The 18,767-nt window shown below is 45.3% G+C and overlaps 2 protein-coding genes across 2 annotated transcripts in view; both read right to left on the reverse strand.

The window, feature by feature from the left end:
• The window catches only part of LOC131258917 (uncharacterized), a 59,906-nt gene extending 55,163 nt beyond the window's left edge, over positions 1 to 4,743 (reverse strand). The window contains exon 1 of the mRNA XM_058260316.1: positions 4,639 to 4,743. Coding sequence (XP_058116299.1) covers positions 4,639 to 4,743 — 105 coding nt within the window. The remainder of the gene's footprint in view (positions 1 to 4,638) is intronic.
• The window catches only part of LOC131258941 (vacuolar protein sorting-associated protein 37B), a 492,072-nt gene that overhangs the window by 438,838 nt on the left and 34,467 nt on the right, over positions 1 to 18,767 (reverse strand). The gene's annotated exons all lie outside the window — the stretch shown is intronic.

An 18,767-nucleotide genomic window follows, 5' to 3' on the forward strand; every position in this document is an offset into this window, starting at 1 on the left:
TAATAAGTGCCAAAAGTGCACATGCGATAGGACTTTCCTCTCGAACAGCGGGACGGTCGTTAAATTTCGAATCTGACAAATTTGGAAGCTAAACATTTCGCTCCACGAAAAGCCACCAGTAAATTTTGGGAAGCCGTCATGAAAATCCTACCACGAGAGGAGATAAGTAGTGGAACAACAATTTAGGGAGGGGTGGGGTGGGTGAACTTAGAACTGCACATATACACCCACACATGCGATATAGAAGAATAATGGAGAAGAAAAGAAAGAAACATGAAGGAGAAAAAGTTAAGCGAAAGAGATGGGGAGAGTTTGCAGACGCTAAACGGATACCGGTGGACCTCAAAGCGATTCGAAACCGCTGGAAAATCAACCCGGGTCTGTTAGACCCCAGTCAGCGTAGGCATCCTTTGACCTCCGGGGGAGGGATTTTGTCGGCGCATCCGGTTCCCATGCCCCGTAGGGGCCATAAGTGCTTGCGGATGCTCCGTGCGCGAAAGTTTCGGCAGCCTCAGTCGGATGGAAAAGGAGAAGCAACTCCAGGGTACTAACAAAAAAAAAAAGAAAAGAAAAGAAAAACCCCAGCTAAAAATCACTCACACTCAAACTACCTTTCAGCAGCTTTCCCCAAACCAAATGGAAAGCGGTGGGGCAACGAGAGCGGTGTGGAGGGCTTTGCATAAAACATCAGCTCACATAATCTTTGCCGACGAACTGCTCACCGAAGCAGAGCAGATCGGCTGAGACTCATCGTCGAGGGTTTCTCAAGCGTTCCTTCGGTGGAAAGCGGCCACGTTTTCGGCCGGTTCGGCAGGGGAAGGACGAGGGGGTGGCACACACGGGCTACACATGCCGGTCGCTGCGTAGGTTGAGCCGTAAAATCCGGGCATCGCATCCGGGGTTCGAAGTTGAAAGCTTCTCCGATCATGGAAACGGTTCACTTCAGGCACACATACGCACACGAAGGCGATTTCGGTAAAGGATGAACACTTTCGCCGCAGGGAGAGGTGACGCTTTGGGAGGGGAGACACGAACCAGTATCCGGTATTTTTGGGGCTTAGAGCATGGTGAATGTTCAATTTTCAGCCATTTCCTGTGAAAGTAAGCAACGGTACTTGGGAAAACTGCCCCCCCAACCAACCTCCGCCGCGCTCTTCAGTGGATTGTTTGGATTCCACGAGCCAGCTAGGCAGCACCCCAGACCAGATTGATTCGGTGTTCAGCACAGCAAGCCTACCGAACGTTCCGTGGTATAGGAAAAACGGCAAGGGCACGTTCGTGTCCGGTGATCCGTAACGCTTCTTCTGAAGCTGATGGGATGCTTCGGGCAGATGAAGCGATACACCGGGCCTCGAGCAGGTTAAAGCCAAAGCAGCGAGTGAAACTCCACATCCAACGTTCGAAGCGAAAAGCGTTCTTTCCTCACGTACTGCCACAACTGGTGGAAAATTGAGGGCAACTTTTTTTTTTGTTTTCTTTCTTCATACTGGCAAACTTTTGCTCTCCCTCCCTCGCTCCGAAGACTAAGAGGAGCCACTAATTGGACGATGTTGCAGACGGTTCGGGGTCCAATGATTGCCAAATGGATCCTCAGTCCGGCTCCGGTTTGGCTTTTCATTCGACGAAATGAGAATCAAAACAAACAGCTTCTTTGACCCACAGCCGAGCACTGCAAAGGTAGATGGAGCCCCTGCCCTGCGGGTCGATGTCGGATAGCTTGGAATGGACATCGGGCTGGCTGTGCAGAACGAGCTCAGTGATGTGAACGGAGCATCTCAGGTGATCCGAGTCAATTACAGGTGAAGTTTTGTTTTCCACTCGCAACCAAAATAATCATACCCCATTTTTCGAAGGTTCCTTTTTTTCACAGCAATCAGTTGCAGGTAGAAAATGAAAATGCTTAGAACGAGCTATCCTGCAGAGACGGTATAAAAATAATTAATTTGAAATGAGAATGTTTTTGAGTATTGTTTAGTTTCGAAGAAACTCTACATCGTAAGCATGTAGAAAATAAAATAAATAAAAGTATGCGGTTTGCTTAAGGTTCTTTCCTAGAAACGATTCTGCATGGTTTACTTTTTGCACATGATTCGATGCTATTTTACGCGTGGGTATGTTGTTTTTAAATAATATATACAGTTTTACCCTCGACCGCTGCAAAAACAGCTAATCGATTGAAAGTCATTCGCCAATGTCAGGCAAATATAGGATCATTTGTTCAGCCGGGTTCCATTTCGTTTCGCCAGGACTTTCGCCGTCACGAAATCAACCAAGCCTAACCTAAGTACACACCTACGTATAGCACCACCGAATCGGAATGCGTGCTGTTGGGCAATTGCTTTATCTCTTATCAGCAAAAATCATGGGCTGAGTTATGGTGGAGACGAAGCCAACGGCGAACTGAATTGAGCCCCAGAACACGCGAATAACCGTTCAAGGTGTCTTTGAATTCGAAAGTGTGGGAGTGGAGGGCCGGAACGTAATAATTAGTAAAAACGAACCAATGATATACATCGTTTCGTATTCGTGTACTGTTTCGTTTTATATACATTTCATATACGTGCCAGTTTACGTTGGTTACAACTTACTTTTCGTTACTTAATCAATTTCTCTGGACGGTTAAAATGTTTCCCCAATTCTGATTGGACTGGTCCAACATTTACAAGTATTATGTACTCTTGGGGCGCTGACGGGTCCCTTTATTATTCGGAAGTCTTTTTGTTTTCGTTTTGTTTCACTTGCTTGGCGTGAACATGAACTATTTGCAAACAAATCAATTACGGTTTCGGCCACCGACTTTGGTTCATCTGTAAGACTGCCTGAGGTCAGCATATTGACAGATTGGAACTATGACCTCGTGGATGGTAGGGACCGAAGCATATAATTTGCTTATAATTTTTCGCACAGAAACATCGCATTTTTTGTTCACATCGAGTTTCAATTCCACCTCCGAACAGAGGGAGAGTGAACGTTTACATTTAATCAACCACACATCTGAGGCAATATTAAAAGCACACACACTTTGTTGGTGTTTTCGGTGCGATCCTGCGTATGGATTGGACCATTTTGGCACGAGTGAAACGCTGAATTGAATATTTTCGGGGCCCCCTTTTGGCGACCAACGAGTCCAACAGTTTTCTACAGCGTCCATACATTTGTTATAATTAACTTTCCATTTTCTGTGGAAACGGGAAAGCCTGGATTTGCCCAACATCGGTTCAGCTAAAAACGATTTTTACGGGGGTGTAAGTGCTAGTGTGCGTCGGTGGAGCAAAATAATTCAACAAGGTTTAATAATTGGCAACTGCCAGCAGAAGGTTCGAACCATGTACATATGAGGGAACTGAGGGTTGTCCACTGTTTGAAAGGGAGGTTTTCTGAGGGGGTACACGCAGGAGAGATGCTATTTGATTTACATCGACCGCAACGGATGATGCTGGAGCAACAACGTTCGATGGTAAATTTAATTAAAAGCTTTCAAGCTAAAACTCCCATGGAATAATGATACAGTGGATTGCAAAGGTGGACCAGGGAATGAAAACAAAAAACATTTAACGATTTAAACAGGATGGATTGTTGAACACACGATGGTTGAAGTTACTCCTCGTAACAGTTTTTATTCGGCTTTAGAAAGTGTGTTAGAGTATTTTTTCTTTAGCAAATCATTCTTCTCACGTGACACTTGCGACGTTAAGGCTATGACTAAGGATCCTTTTGGGATAGCACAAATGACTATTCACAGTTTTGTTGAACCAACAAACATTATTGCAAGCAGGTATACATAATATATCCGGTGGCGGATCATTTAGATCGGTCATTTATTTTAATCCGTCTAATTTTGAAACATAATGAAGCGAACAAACGGGTTAATTATGTTAACCAAACCGTTCGACCCGCCGTAAAGCAAAACTGCCCCTCAACTTCAACAGATGGGAGAGCGCAAAGCGCTACGTGATCTCCACCAAACACCGATTGCCTCGAGCTTAACGAGTTTTCTATGGTAATATTGGGCACGTTCACCTTCAGCAAACTTTCGCGAAATTCACCATTGAAGTACCCTTTTTTGCTTTTGGTTGTCCCACGCCGCCGGAAACGGTCTTGAGTGTATGCTTCCATTTGGATGGATCATTGAACTTGATAAATTTAATTTAATTTGCTTTCGTTTTCCTTTTCCGGTCGGTGTGCTGTTTGATGGTACAAGTTAATTTAAGCAATGAAATACGAAAAAGTTGATACTGTATAATATTTCTTTTTTTCCGTTATTTGTTTGTGTAAAAAGTACCCATCATTGGATCATCAATTTAGGATAGGATAGAATACACAATCGTGTACCTTTACTGAAAAATTCGATTGACGATTGGGTTGTCTTACATTTTCCCAAAGAACATGTTTATCCTTATATAAGGATGTAAGTTATTGGTTTAAAGGAAATTAACATAGAAATAAAGCAGTTGCGATGGAGAAGTAATGAACAAGAGCAATGACAGGTATCGAAAATATCGCCCATTCTTTCGAGTAGTTGAAATATCAACTCCTATCGTGGTCACCCGCATTGGTATACAAAATAGATTCTCATAATTATACACATCTCACAAATATAAACTAATAATATTATGGAACATTCTGCTCGTGACATACCTGGTGTGCACGTTCTGCTTCCGCTCGGCGAGCTTCGGCATCCCGAAGTTGCATACTGAGTGAGTCCAACATGGCGTCAGACACCCACAGTGCGTCGTTGGACATCGTCTGCAAGGATAAAAGTGTGGAAAAAACATGAAATAGTACAAAGAGAGGAAGTATAAATGAAATTCTCAGCGATAACGAGTCACCCGAAAATAATGCTGTAAATGCTATCTACGGCTGTGCAGAAACCCTCCACCATCATACAATTCTTCTTTTCCGTGCCCCAGGAAACGGTAGTGTTTTTAAGAAAATTCCCAAACCCATCGCGCAAAAGAAATGTAAATTATTTCAAATGACTTCAAATCTGCTGCATTACGAGCATCCCATTTCGCTCAGGCGCCGTCGGTTGCCGGCGTGCAGACGTTTTCGCTACGAAATGGAGACGCCCGGTAGCTGATAAACGATTGTTACATGAAAATGGAAAACCAACGTGAGCATTTAGTGCTGAATGGAGATGAGAAGACGGTCATAAAGCGGGCTGGGAGGGAGAAAAAAACAGTCAAGAATTTCTTACGATAGGAGGCCGCAAATGTAGGGTTCTTATGCCACATAGAGCCACCATCACACGGCAGGGGAAGGAAAGCTGGATCGGGTTTTCCGGCACGAAGCTTGAAAGACTTTTCTGCGTATGAAAGCAAACGAACGCTCCAGAACGCTGGCGTCGGAAGGGAAGATAAAAGCCACGGCGCGACCATTACGCGAAAACCGGGGCGAAAACGGCATGCCAATGAGCGGGCGTTGTCGGGCCGGGCTGGGAAAATAAATTTTCCTTCCCGTAAAACCAACCCCAAATCGCAGTCTGCTGGCCTAGTTTTCCGAAGGGAACGCACAACATGCGTCCCACCGGCAGCTCCCTGCCTTTCCATCGGGGGAAAATGTTAATTAGACACGCTCGGTTGGTGTCCAAGCAGACGTGCCGATCTTGTCGTTGTTGAAAATTTCGAAACCACGTGGTGCTGCGCGTGAAAGGGGCGTCATTGAGACAGGCCTCGAAATTTGTCGCAAGGGTGCGAACTTGAGCAAACGTTCACCGCGCAAGATGAACATCAAACGGAAGGAAAACGCGACTGCCAAGTCGACACAATCCTAACAGGTTTAGTGCATATTTTCCAAAATGACAAATTTCCAACAACATCAACATAAACCGGGAGCACTTTTGAAATTCGAGCAGAATTTATTCGCTGGTCGAAACCGACCGAACCGCCTTCATCTAGCTCACAGGATAATTCTTTCCGTGCTTTTATGTTTATGTTTTATGTTGCCGGCACACTTAATCGACGGTCCAAGGACGAACCATCGCCGGGCCTGAAATTATCTACCATCAAGTGTAATCAAATTTCGATTGGTCGCTTTGTGCTGTTGGGCCGAAGCGCTCCGGTTGCCACACGAAATGCTGGGTGTATTCAAATTAGGGATGATGTTTTATTCATCTACGTTCTCCGATCGGGTCGGATTGTCCACCCTTTGCTCGGAACCCCCCGGACGTCCCCACGAGCCACAGACAACAACAACTCGGACACTTTTCTGATGCACGAGATTGTCTCTTTTTATCCACGGAAACATTATTCCTGCTGTCAATCGATGGGAGTACCTTACGGCTTTCCCCTGAAACTTGGCCGCTCGGTAGCAGTAATTGCATCGTGCAGGAATGCATGAAAGTTTGATCGTTTTTCAAATGTCCCGAGAGCACGGCCGAACGTTGGCTTCCACTTCGGACTGAAGTTAATGTAAGCTCACTCGTGCATTAGTGCCAATGAAGGTGTAGCACTTGGCGTTGTATATTCATCACTTCACAGATTGATCGTATCTCCGATGGGTGGGCGTTGCATTCAGAAGGAAAGGTATTTATTCACAAAAAGATTTTCCTTTTTTTACACCGCTGGGAAATATTACTTTTACAGCACGCACCGATGAAGAAAGGATGAGTAATAGTTTCGCTACAATGTACTACAAAGTGAAATCAAATTCACTTGAAATTAGCTTCTCCTGCCTGATAAAAAAAAGTGTAAAAGCATGTAGCTAAATTCAATTAAAAATTATTGAAATCGTTTGAAATCCCTTTATAAATTAATTGAAATTCCGGTAGTATCATGTTAGAAAACAAATTTAATTAACAACCAATTTTCCGTTCTCCTTTCCTAATGTAGTATCCTGTTTAAACTTACACTATTTGTTGTAAACGTTTTTATGTGCATTGGTTGTCCACTACAGCGTTTTTATTAAGTTTACTGTCAGGGTCAGAACCATGGAGTGCAAGAGTAGTGACATTTTCGAACCCGGAGTCCACCGCTGCCACCAAGTAGGTCCTCTTAATTGATTTGTGTTTTGTTTTTTTCTCTTTTCTGCCGCTAAATGCCGAGCAGCTGAGCTTGAGGTCAGCAGTTGGCGCAACCCGTGGTCTGTGGAGAGCCGCTGGTGGCTCGAAATTAAGGATAATAATTGCATTCAATTACTGCTACCCTTGCCGCGAAGGCATTTGCAGACGGAAGCGGTCCCTCCGCCGGGTGCTTCGAGCGCAGGATGACGCCGTCGCAGCGAACCCACACCACCGGAATCACCGACAGCCGGGGATCGGAACTAAATTGAATTAAGTTATAAATTATTACTCATTAACCTAGAAACTAGGACCGGCCAGCGCCATTTTCCCGACGCCACAGTTTTCAGAAACGAAAATGTGCATCGGAGTAGCGATCGGTTGTTGCTGGAGTAGTTGTTGTTGTCCCTGACCATCCTCTCGAGGCCCCGAGGCAGCGCTAGTGATAAGTTAAGCCTCGGGTTCGGACGCCGGGCACTTCTTTTCGCTTCGCCGCAAGCTATCCCCTCAGAAGCTGGTTGTTTGGTTGGATTTAATATGTGACAATCGTGACACTAGTGACACTTTCCCTTATCTCTTGAAGCTCACAGCAACAACCCTAACCAAGAGAGAGACCCGTCTCTCCAAGCAACAGCAACAACCCTAACCAAGAGAGAGTCCGTCTACCTAACCCCACTTTTACCACCACTTTTTGCTGATGTTGGAATGATAAATGAGATGTTCCGGCGGAAGAAGATTGATTAGGGAATTACCGTCGTGTGGTTTTACAGTGCAGCACACTTGATGGTCAGACACACACTTCCAACAGGATAGCAGGACAATTCCGGACAATTATTTATTTCAAGGCTATTTTCAAATATGCATTGAAATAGTAATGTTGTAAAATTCCTTTCATGATAATTCCTAATACGTATGTACAGAACAGATAACCCAGATCAAATAACATATTCAAGTTACTAAAACTTCTTCAGATTGGTCTTAAAATTTCCTTATCTAAATTCTGAATGGGTCATGCATGAGGTTGTTAAAACCACTTCGTTAGAGCGAAACCAACATTCCACTCGATTTAGTATATTTGCGATGCTTCCGGAGGACACGAAACATGCTGAAATAATTGTTTCATGTTGAACGAAACCACCCTTGCGCCATCACTTTCCTCCGCTTGTATATCCTTTCCCTTCACCATCAGCCATTGCCATTGCAAGTTCAAAACGACGTTCTACCTACGAAGCTGGAACCGCCCGGCGTGTGGGTTCATCAACTTCCGCCTACATCATCACAAATTTATAGACAATTGAGCGAATGGATTTTCCAACGCAATGCTCCGGGCTCCCAGTCTGGGGAATAAATAGCCGCCCCAGCACGAGGAGTACCCGACGGATGCGATGAAAGTCCAACCGTAACCTCAAACCTCCGTCCCGGGCAGCAGCACCACCTCCCTGTGCTTCAATTTCAGCAAAAACAGCATGTTTTTCAACGACTTCCGCCTTCCGCCCGGGACGGGGTTTCAAACGAGGTGCACGTGAACCAAACCAACACACACACACACACACACTTAGTTATGTCCACCCACGCGATCAACCTACACGCGAATCCGAAAGGACAAACAGGTTGAAAAGTAAATATTGTACAAAGTGCAAGCGGCCTCCCACTGCTCGGCGAATTTCATTTTTCAATCTCTCGGGCAGGAGCGGTGGGTGGTGGGGAAAGGGTGGCGGGTTTTCCGGGGCCATCGTGCCTGCGATGGCCGTCAACATCGTAGCTGCCCCGCTGATGGGTGGTGTTATTTTTATTATTTGGCAGCGGGCAGCCGCCGTCAAACGGGAAATGCGCCGGGTTCGTGGGGGATGTAAGCGGAACGGGGAGCTGGGTGGGGTGACCATTTTCACCTGGGGACAACTTTCAAACCGAAACCGAAGCGCCAATGGCAACCGTGGTCTGTGGTTCGCCTCGCAGATGCAGCGAGGCGTTGTGAAGTAGCGTTAGAATTTAACGTTTGAAGAGGTGAAATTGTTGAGTCCAGATAAATTACATGTGTTAGAGAAGTTCTAGTAAAAACGTGAATTAAAAAAAAACTTTGATTACCCTCCAGGAGATTACGTTTGTGTGAACTCGAAATAAAACGCCATGATAAATCGGAGAAAGTAAGTGAGTAATAAAAAGAAATTAACGATAAAAATCAGAGGTAAAAATACCAAGCAACAACTTCAAGACGTTCGTTGGGACATCGACTTCTTTCTTTTTTGTACACGGGGAAAATAATTCAAAATATTTCCGAACAGCTAGCCGATAGTCGGTGAATGTTCGAACACGAAACGCAATTAAGGCAAAAAGGCACGTTTCATGAACACGATGCGTCATTCGGAAAATTCGGCTTCCATCATATTTCCAGGCCCCAAGAATTGGGCTTTTCAGCTGTACCAGACGGGATTTCGATGTAAGATAGAGGTAATTTGAAATGCTCCCATCATGGCCGGGTTGAAAGTTTTCCATCTCGCCGATCGAACAAATGGGACGACGTGAGCGAAAACACCGGCGGCATAATAAGGCACGAAACGCTCACACCCTTTTTCCGAGACGATTTCGGTTGGGAAGGGGGGGAAGCAAAACACCTCCATTACGTCTGGGCGACGGCACCGACGGACTGATAGTGATTATCTTAGACCACCTCGACCGAACCATCTTTCGGGGCGGAAGCACACACACACACACACAGAAGCAAAAAGGAAAACTATCGATAAGCGCCAAACGAACGAACGAAGGTACGAACGATACGTGCGATGAATCGCCAGCGATGGCCCCCCCGCGTCGGCTCAAGGCGATATGCCCAATATCGGGCCGGAAAAGGTTCCGATAAGTAATGGTATCATCGCAGAGAGGTGGTGAGAAAATGGCCACGGCGTGAAACCGTCGCTCCGGATTTGGGGGATTGGGGCAAGAATCGATACATCCGGCCGTACTTCACGTGCCGAGGCAAATGTAGTTGCGGCCGCGTGTACCGAAACCATTTCCGATTGGGTTTAATGTGCGTATATAAATGTGTTCGGGGAGATGGCATGCATTAAGATTATGAGCTGTGATAGCAATCTTTATTAATGCGAGCCATGCTTCCAGTATGTTTCACGTCGACGCTGTATAGTGTCGTTCTAATTAAGCCATGCGAAATATGGTTAACCATTTTGCCAAATATTTTATATGCCACATTGAAACTAATTCATTTAGTTCCAATTTAAATATATCAGGTATTAAGCAAAGCTCGGTAGAAAAATGTTTTAATATCTGCCGTTTTTTTTAAAGATTATCATTAATCTTTGCATTATCACTTCCATATCAATTTTAGTTTCCTTCGAATGGTAAATACTTTCTTTTTCACCTTCGAATTTTGCCAATCACAAAACGTATCGTCAGCGTCAATGATGTAAGATAAATAGTGTGAGAATGCTTATCTTCACATTCTCTCCCCCAGGAGCCTTGCGTCACTCCGTCGGCGACGATGGAATCGCATAAGGGAGGGAAAAACATTTGAATCTGTTTTCCCATACACGCGGCGCTGCGTGTTAGTGAGGGCAATCGGCTAGAAGAAAATCACCCTCACAGCCGCACGCACGATTCCGGTCTTCCGTGGGATTATTTTTCGTCTTTTCAAAGCTTTTCGCCATCCCCCCCCCGTACCACTCCTTCCCACATGCGATTGCGACCGCGTGACGTCTCAATGATATTTATGTAGTGAAAGTGATAAGATTGATTAGCTCATCACTCTCGGATAGGTGTGGGCTGACAATATGGCGGTGGAATAAAATCATCGGTGAACATAATTGAAGGTCATCCGCCTACGCTGATCTGGTTTTGGTTGGGATTTTATACATACTTTCCCCGGCAGACACATGGAAAACTCCGGCTTTAATTTTTGTACGACATTTCTGAACATCGGAGAAAATAAAATAATGCTTGACTATATTGAGTTTCATTTTCATGGAGAGGTAAAACTCATCCCGCAAATGCACAACTACTTTCGAGGACACTATTGTTTCTTCCCACTCTACGGAACAGGCGTACAAGCAAACGGTCGTCAAAGTTGCCAGCGACGTTTTACGGTCTATCTAACCGCTTAAATGACGTGTTTTATTTTCGCAATAAAATGAATCCACCCGCGATTTTCGCTGTGCGACCAGTTTTCCCTTTGTCCAATACACATATTGCTGCGCACGGGCAACACACACGCCCGGGTGTGTGAGAAAAATGGTGGACCAACCCTCGGCTAATGTGCGCTCGTGTGGTGGCCGTTTTTCCGCCTGCATTCGGTGCGCACGGTGAGTGGTGATACGATAAAAATACTAATAAATCAATCCGGCAAAAAACGGCATTATTCATCGGTGTGCTTCCGCCGGCGAGGCGAGCGAAGGCACTAAATCGATACTGACGTTAAGTATGATGCCTCTTGTCCAAACATAATGTTTCATTGCCTCGTGGTGCAACAAACGTTGCTATCGGTATCTTTTTATTGCTGTTTTTCCTACGTGCGAAAGGGGACGGGGGAAAGCACACACACATACATCCATCTCGAACAAGGGTTTCGTTGATGTTTCTCGATGTGCCATGCCCCGGGCTGGAGGTGTTTTCGAGGCGGCGGTACCATATGTTACGAGTGTGCACTTATCATATAGCAGCAACGGCCAGCAACGGCATCGATTGGCAACAAACTTGTTTGATTTTCCTTCAACCCTCCCCCCCCCATCCCCGACCATTACCGAAGGACCCTGTGGGGAAGAGTTTCATTGCATTTCGGTTCATTGGATGTTTCTATTTTATTATTTCGATGTGTTTTCTCGTCATGGCAGATGGAAAAGAACGGAGGGCTATTTTCTACACTCAATTAGAGTGATTGAGTGATGGTGCTCGTGCCGGGCTGCGCGGCTGGCCGGATGTGGATGTGCTTTTCTAGGGCGGATAAAATTGCAACGGAGTCACCATTTTTCTACCCTCCCACCCTTTCGGTTGACCTTCTGAAGTGCACTTTCTGTACACAATCGAGCTAAAATTGAATCGATTGACAGAACCGTTTATTTCCCGTTTTTTTTTTTTTATTCGGCCCACATTGCCGAAGCGTTTGCTACGGGGCCACAAATCGAACGAACGAACGACCGCTTGATGCTCGTGTTTAGTGATTTAGATGGATGGATTCCCCTGTTTTCCCTTTATTTTTGTTGGTAAACGCACATAAAACGAGGCCGGAATGAATGTTAAAGTTCCCGTAAGTGCTTTGCTCAACGGCAAGCCGAAGTCTCTCGGAACCCCGGACTGAGTACCGTTGCAGAAATGGGAAGGAAAAACGGAAATGGGGGTACATTTGATTGCTCGAACTGCTTTCGAGCCCCTGCTTTTGGGTAGCCTTCAATTAGAGTCATTCTGATGCGGCGGGAGATATACATATTTTTTATTTAGCTCCAGCCATTTAGTTTCGTGAGTGATTTCCCTCGCGTTTGCGTCCTGCGCGTTACGGTACGGACGGACCGAATTATCCTGCCAGAGCTGTTGGTGGAAAATTTCGCTCTTTTTATGACAATTGTCTTTTCTTTTAGTAGCTCGACTCACCCAAGATGGCCATCAATAGCCAACATTGTAGGAGGAACGATTTTGTTTGTTCGCTTTCGTTGTGTTTTTTTTCCGATTGTACAGCGCTAAAGCACGATCCGAAACTCGTTAGCTCGGATGAGGTTGTTTGCGTCTTCGCGGGAACTGTTTATTTTCCATCCCAAACATCAGCAACAGCGATACAATTGGATCGAAACGAGCGTTGATCCCCGAGCAACGTTTCCCAGCAGCTTAAGGGTGTTGTGATAGTTTCCGCAAATATTGACCAGCATTTCGTTGTAAAATATATCATCGTAAGCCTTTAACAAATGGAATTCCATTCCCGGTGTGACATCGTTATGCTTATTCCCCATATTTAAATCATTAATATTTTCATCAAAATGGTAAGTTGTATGTTGAAAATATCAACAAGAAAATCATTAATTTATAACGGATAAGTATGGTATGCCTTAGAAAAACATTTCTCTATGATATTCAACTTGTATCTTGATCCTTAGTAGTAAGAATGTGTTACATTTCCAATTCACTGGAATATGTTGAAGCCACACATGGGAAACGCCGAAACTGAAATGAATTTAATTCGTATCATTTCCACAAGAAGCCATCGAGAATGGTATGCGCGACGGAACTTATCATAAAACTTTGCATTGGTTCACGCAGTACTTTCTGTCATATCCCGACCACCTCCATCACCTTATCGATCGATACATTCATTTGTGGCACATATTCCATGTTTACTTGCACACTTGCCACCTCCGACATTCTCCCCTTATCCGAAAAGTTTCGTTTGTACCTCATCCGATTAAAGGATTTCGGTCGCCTGAGGGAACCGTTGCCATCACCCGGCGTTTCCCGTTTGTTTGTCAACCGGATCGGTTTTATCGGAACGGTCCGCTTCCCCTCAACCGATCGGTACTTTAATTGCAACAAACCAACCGAAGGGGCAGCGCAACTGGAAGGCTTTGGTCGGAAATTTATCCCGCCGCTCAAGTGTGGCTTAGCAGTCATGCAATTTGCTAGATGGCTTTCCAGCGCGAGCAGCGTGTGCCTTCGGAAAGCCGTGGAAAGTCTCATGCAGATGGCGTGCGACGTCCATTTGGCTGCGTTTTAAATCTCCAACGCAAGCGGCGATTTGTTGGTAGGAAATTGACAGGCAAACTGTAGCTAAATTACGTGAGTAATCCATTGAAATCCTTCCGCTTCGATGGGTGGCAAAGAAGCTCATGTAAATCACGATAGCAATAAAAAAACATTGTGAATAAGTTGGTGAAAGAGCGATGGAGAAGGAAATAATTTAAAAAATAAGAAGTGAATTTCATAATAGAGTATCATGAAATAAAAACATGAATTAAATTGAATTGGTAAACAACTTCAAATATAATATCCTCCAAATAAATACAAATGATTAAGTCTTAGCAAAACTCTTTCAGTCATAATAATATACTCAACTACACTCACACACTCTAATACTCCAATATCAATCTCACTCCAATACACTCTAAGACGGTGGTAGGTAACTCATGATCAACAAGGTGCACTAAACTCATTCAGAAATGTTCGGTAAGCCTTAACAACAGACCCATTTCCCGCTTTTCACCGCTTCACGGATGAAACGTTTTTGCGCCACATTTGGCACCGCCATTGTAAACGGAGAATTGGGGTTTATTGAATAGTTTATGTCTTTCATAATTTTCATTATCCCCACGCAAGGCGCTGAGGGGAAGCGGAAAATGGCGTTGGCTCGCTGCCACAAACTCACACACATAGACGCACACACACCGATCGAGCACCGGTTCTCCGGGGGTGTCTCGGGGTGATGATTTTACCATCGCTGTCAAAACCATTAAAAGTACCATAATGTTGTGGATGAAATCATCGCTCCGTGGTCGGCCGCCATTTGCCATTTCCACGGGGTGCTTTCCCATTGCCGTTGCTTACATGACCGGCTGGGCCCCGAAGCGCAAGCAAAATAGCAACACGCACTCCGTTCCCCTACGGCCGGCCTGTTGTTCCCTTCGGCTGGGTCCGGAAAAAGAACCGCCCCGCTCTACTGCTCCCCCGGGACGCCGCATCCTAATTCGATCCGCCTGTTCTGGAGGCGCATTGTTCTGTGGTTTATTTTTGCGGAATGTTCGTACCGGCTAGCTGGTTCTTGTACAGCTTGCAGCGACGCGTCCTTCCGGAGTGATTTTCTTTTGTAGATTATGGTGTACGGTCCGGGGAAAAACCGGGCCTGGTGACGGAGTACAATAAAGCGAAGCAAAATGAAAAGCGAAACACAAAAAAAACCAACCCGGGACAAAATATCTCAAGACAAGACATTTGCTGAATAAATTCCACGTCCTTTCTGCCTTCATTTCCTCCCCCGTCCCTTTGCGCTTTCGCAGTCTCACGGCGTACGAGCGGCGTCTAAGCTTAATCGAAAGTCTCGCCCGGCCCTAAGGCATCTTTCCGGACCTGTTCCTTTTTTGCTTCCTCGAGAAACCGCCCCCTCCATTCCACCCATCGGCATAAGACATTTTGCTCACGTTTGGTAATATATCAGAAATTTATCATTTCCATGCCACTGCCCTTCGGACAGCGCTGCCATCCGCGCCGCCAATGGTTGGAAAAATGTTTCGCCCTACGGAAAAAGGCAGCTGCCTCAAAAACGCTGCCCGAGCCCTAGATTTGACCATTTCTGCACCGAAATGTTCCGTGATCGGTGTTGGTGTGGGTGTGTGTATGTGTGCCGAAGCAACCAACACAGCCTAAGGACGTCGTTGAACGAGGAACAAAGCTGCCGTGGAAAACCGGCCCTTGGACTTGGTCGTTTTATTTTCTTTCTCTAAGCTCGGGTGGTTTGCTTGATTTGCTACTCGCCCGTCGTCTTCTCTTTGTTATTCGAGTTCGGAACTCTCTCTCTCTCTTACTCTCACTCTTTCTTTCTTCTCTTGCTCGCCGAACGGACGTCCATTATATCTGTGTTCGTGCGTGCCGATGTGTTTAGGACAGCGACATTTAGGACCGAACTAACGCGAACCAGAAGGAAATGGAGGTCCGTTTTTCAAGGCGTAGATATGATTTTCCCTGTTCGAAAAGATACAACTCAAATTGACTAAATATAGATGCGAAACCAGTGCCTCTCGCTCCCCCGCCACCGCCACCACCAGCATCAACAAACTCCTCCACCGACCTGCACCGATCTGGACCGGTTTGGGGGATTGGAAATCGATGGCGCACGTCGGTTTTTGGTGGGACCGAGAATCGTTTTCTCGGTCGGTTTTCCACACGAAACCGATCCACCACCGCCCGACCAGAGCGGGTGGGACGCCGACCGAGGGCAGCATCATAAAGAACGGGAATAAATGTAGCCGCGATACAATATTTCTTCCCACCGGGGCCAACCCCGAAACGCGAACCGGAAGGATGAAACCGGTAAGCGCACGGCGTTGACGTCCCTCGGCACGGTTCAGGCGGCCGGGCGAGGCCGGGAAAGGCAGCTGCACGGCACGGAAAGCGAATGCGGAAACATAAACCCCCAGGGCGGGCCGGGCGGCTGGCAAGGAATCTGGGTTTCGCCGAAAATCCATCGGAATCCTTTCCCTTTGTGCAGCTCCCGCCGTAGCTCGCCAGTGCGGTTTTTTCCGTTTTTCTTTTTTTTCCTTGCTTCGGCCCCTTTTCTACTCCAGCTCCACAAACGAGGCTGCGAGCTTCGCATTTTACCCAACGAGGGCCGTTTTTGAAAGGCTAAATAAAAGTCCAGAGCTAGCGATTTAAGGTATGAATTTATAGTTTGCAAGAATTAACCTAAACTGCTGGCACTTGAGTCGATGAAAACGGAGCTTTTGGTAAAGTTTTTATATCATTCGGGGATAGGCACTTCACCGTTTGTTTCAAACGAGTTTCCATGTTGTTCCCCGTCTTCGTGCTCCATCGTTTGAGATTTCGGAAAAGTTACGTAAACCGCTTTTACCGTTCGCTCTGAACAATAGCAGCGGGTATTTATGTGTGTGTAATTTATCGTTATAAATTATCCCACTAAACATGTTTACCTAACATAAATAAAAGTGAGAAAATTCATCTCAAAATCAACAAGAAATGGTATTGTTGAAAAACATATAACATTACCTTATTCATATAATAACCATCCGATAGACATTTTTGGTGTTCTTTTGCAACCGTTTTAATATTTTTCCTACAAATCTTTTCTTATCGCCACCTGCAGGCAGGAAAAATGTAGCCCACCCGCCCACCAACCGGTGGCCGAACGATGCGAGCAGGAAAAGATAATCTTTCCTGGAACGGCCCCGAGAGGGAAAGAGGACACCGTAAAATAGGCTGAAATCGATGATCGATGAGATGCATTCGGGCAAAAGTGGAAGACGCCGAGCTCAAGTTGCCATCGGCGATGGATAAGATGAGGCGTTTCACGTTCTACGTAATTGATGAACTTGAATGAGAATGCTTTTTGGCATTCCCTTTTTTTTTTTTTTGAGCCTTTGGGGAAGATTATTGTTCGTGGTAGTTGATGAAGGTGGAGAAAACATTTCGATGGAGGAGTTCGATAGCTACGCTTTTTTACATATATAGGATTAATGAATTGTTGGACATTCCGAGCAGGAACTATGTATTATTCTTGGTTTTAAAAATAACTACCAACATAAAAATAAAAACGTTGTTTTTGTTGTTTGAAGTGCAAATGCGAATGGTACTGAAACATGAAAGGAATACAAAGAAATGTGAAAATATTACAAAAATGTAGAAAGCGGTAAAAATGGATATTTTTTTTCGATCGATACCTTTTTTACGGCTCCCGAAAGGAAAACGGTTCCATTTGCAAGCAATTTCTCGTCCATCGCTAGCGACAAAGACTGGTGCGATTTTTATCACATCAATTGCCGCATATTAAATGCTGATTTTAATAAATCATCAGCATATTAACGTTGTTGCCTTTCGCAAGCGTGTAGTTGTTTTTTCTTTCTCTTTCTCTCTCTCTCTCTCTCTCTCTCTCTCTCGTTCCCTGCTTTATCCCAACCCGTCTCCGTTGTTAATTTACGGTCCATTTTAAGTCTGCAAACAAAAACACCAAATATACACCGTCAACTACATGGAGGATTTAATCGATACGCTAAATTGAGGTTAATTATTTATACATGAATAAAACCGTAGGTGCAAGCGAAGCAAGAACAGTGGGGAAAAAAACAGCTATCCCCATTCGTTCGACGGGATGGAGGGAGGGCAGAGAATAATTGAGAAATGGAGCAAGAGAAACAAAAAACTCCCCTTCGTTTAATTAAAAATCGCAATCAAGTCTGGAGTATACCACAACGTTGGACGATCAGAGGAACGCACACATCATACCGCTCCGTCACCAATACGCGCAGGAGGTGGTTTGAATATCGAATCGAAAACGGGTATTCGAGCTAAACGCTCCAAACAAAATACTCACCTTGCGACGCGTGATTTTCTAACAAAACTCCGAACGAACGATTCCCAGCGCATTTAATTAGAGCGTTAAGCCGTTCGAGCACGCTGGTGAACCTTGTTTCGTTTCGAGGTTGGCCTAGTTAAGGGTCGATCGTGCAGGAGAAAAAAAGGAGACTAAAAAAGTCACCCTTTTCCCGAAACGGGGGTTTTGCAGAAACCACCACGAGCAGGACGACGGCGAACAAAAAAAAAAGGAAAACTGTGAACTCGGGCCAATTCAAGCTCATGAGCAAGCTTCGTTTGCAATTTATCCAACCGAACGAACCCCGGAGTGGGACAAAAAGGTTCCCGGTGGTGACTCGGGCCTCAATCGTCACCGAGGCGAATGAAATATTCATCACACACATCGATTTCAGTCAACCAGTCAACCACACCGTCACCGGACGGGGGAAAATATGGACGTCGGTGAGGTCGATTCCGGACCTCGGTGGCTTAGGATTACTTTTTGCTTTGAAGAAAGCAGAAAATGGTGACTCCAAACGCAGCGCCGTGGGAGGAACAGAGACAGCGGATCATTATTGCTGGTTCGGTTGGTAAAGAGGGGCTGCATTTTCCAATAACGCAGCGGACAGCTCGCCACCTATTTTGAACTGTTTTTTTTATTTTTTATTTTTATTTTTCCTGTTCAATAGTGAATCGGAAATAGGCAACTCAGAGTAAAAACAAGAAAATAGTACAAGCAGAACATCGAAAGAACACCGAACGAGCT

This window comes from Anopheles coustani, chromosome 3, assembly GCF_943734705.1.
Source record: "Anopheles coustani chromosome 3, idAnoCousDA_361_x.2, whole genome shotgun sequence".
In the NCBI taxonomy this organism is placed as follows: Eukaryota; Metazoa; Arthropoda; class Insecta; order Diptera; family Culicidae; genus Anopheles; species Anopheles coustani.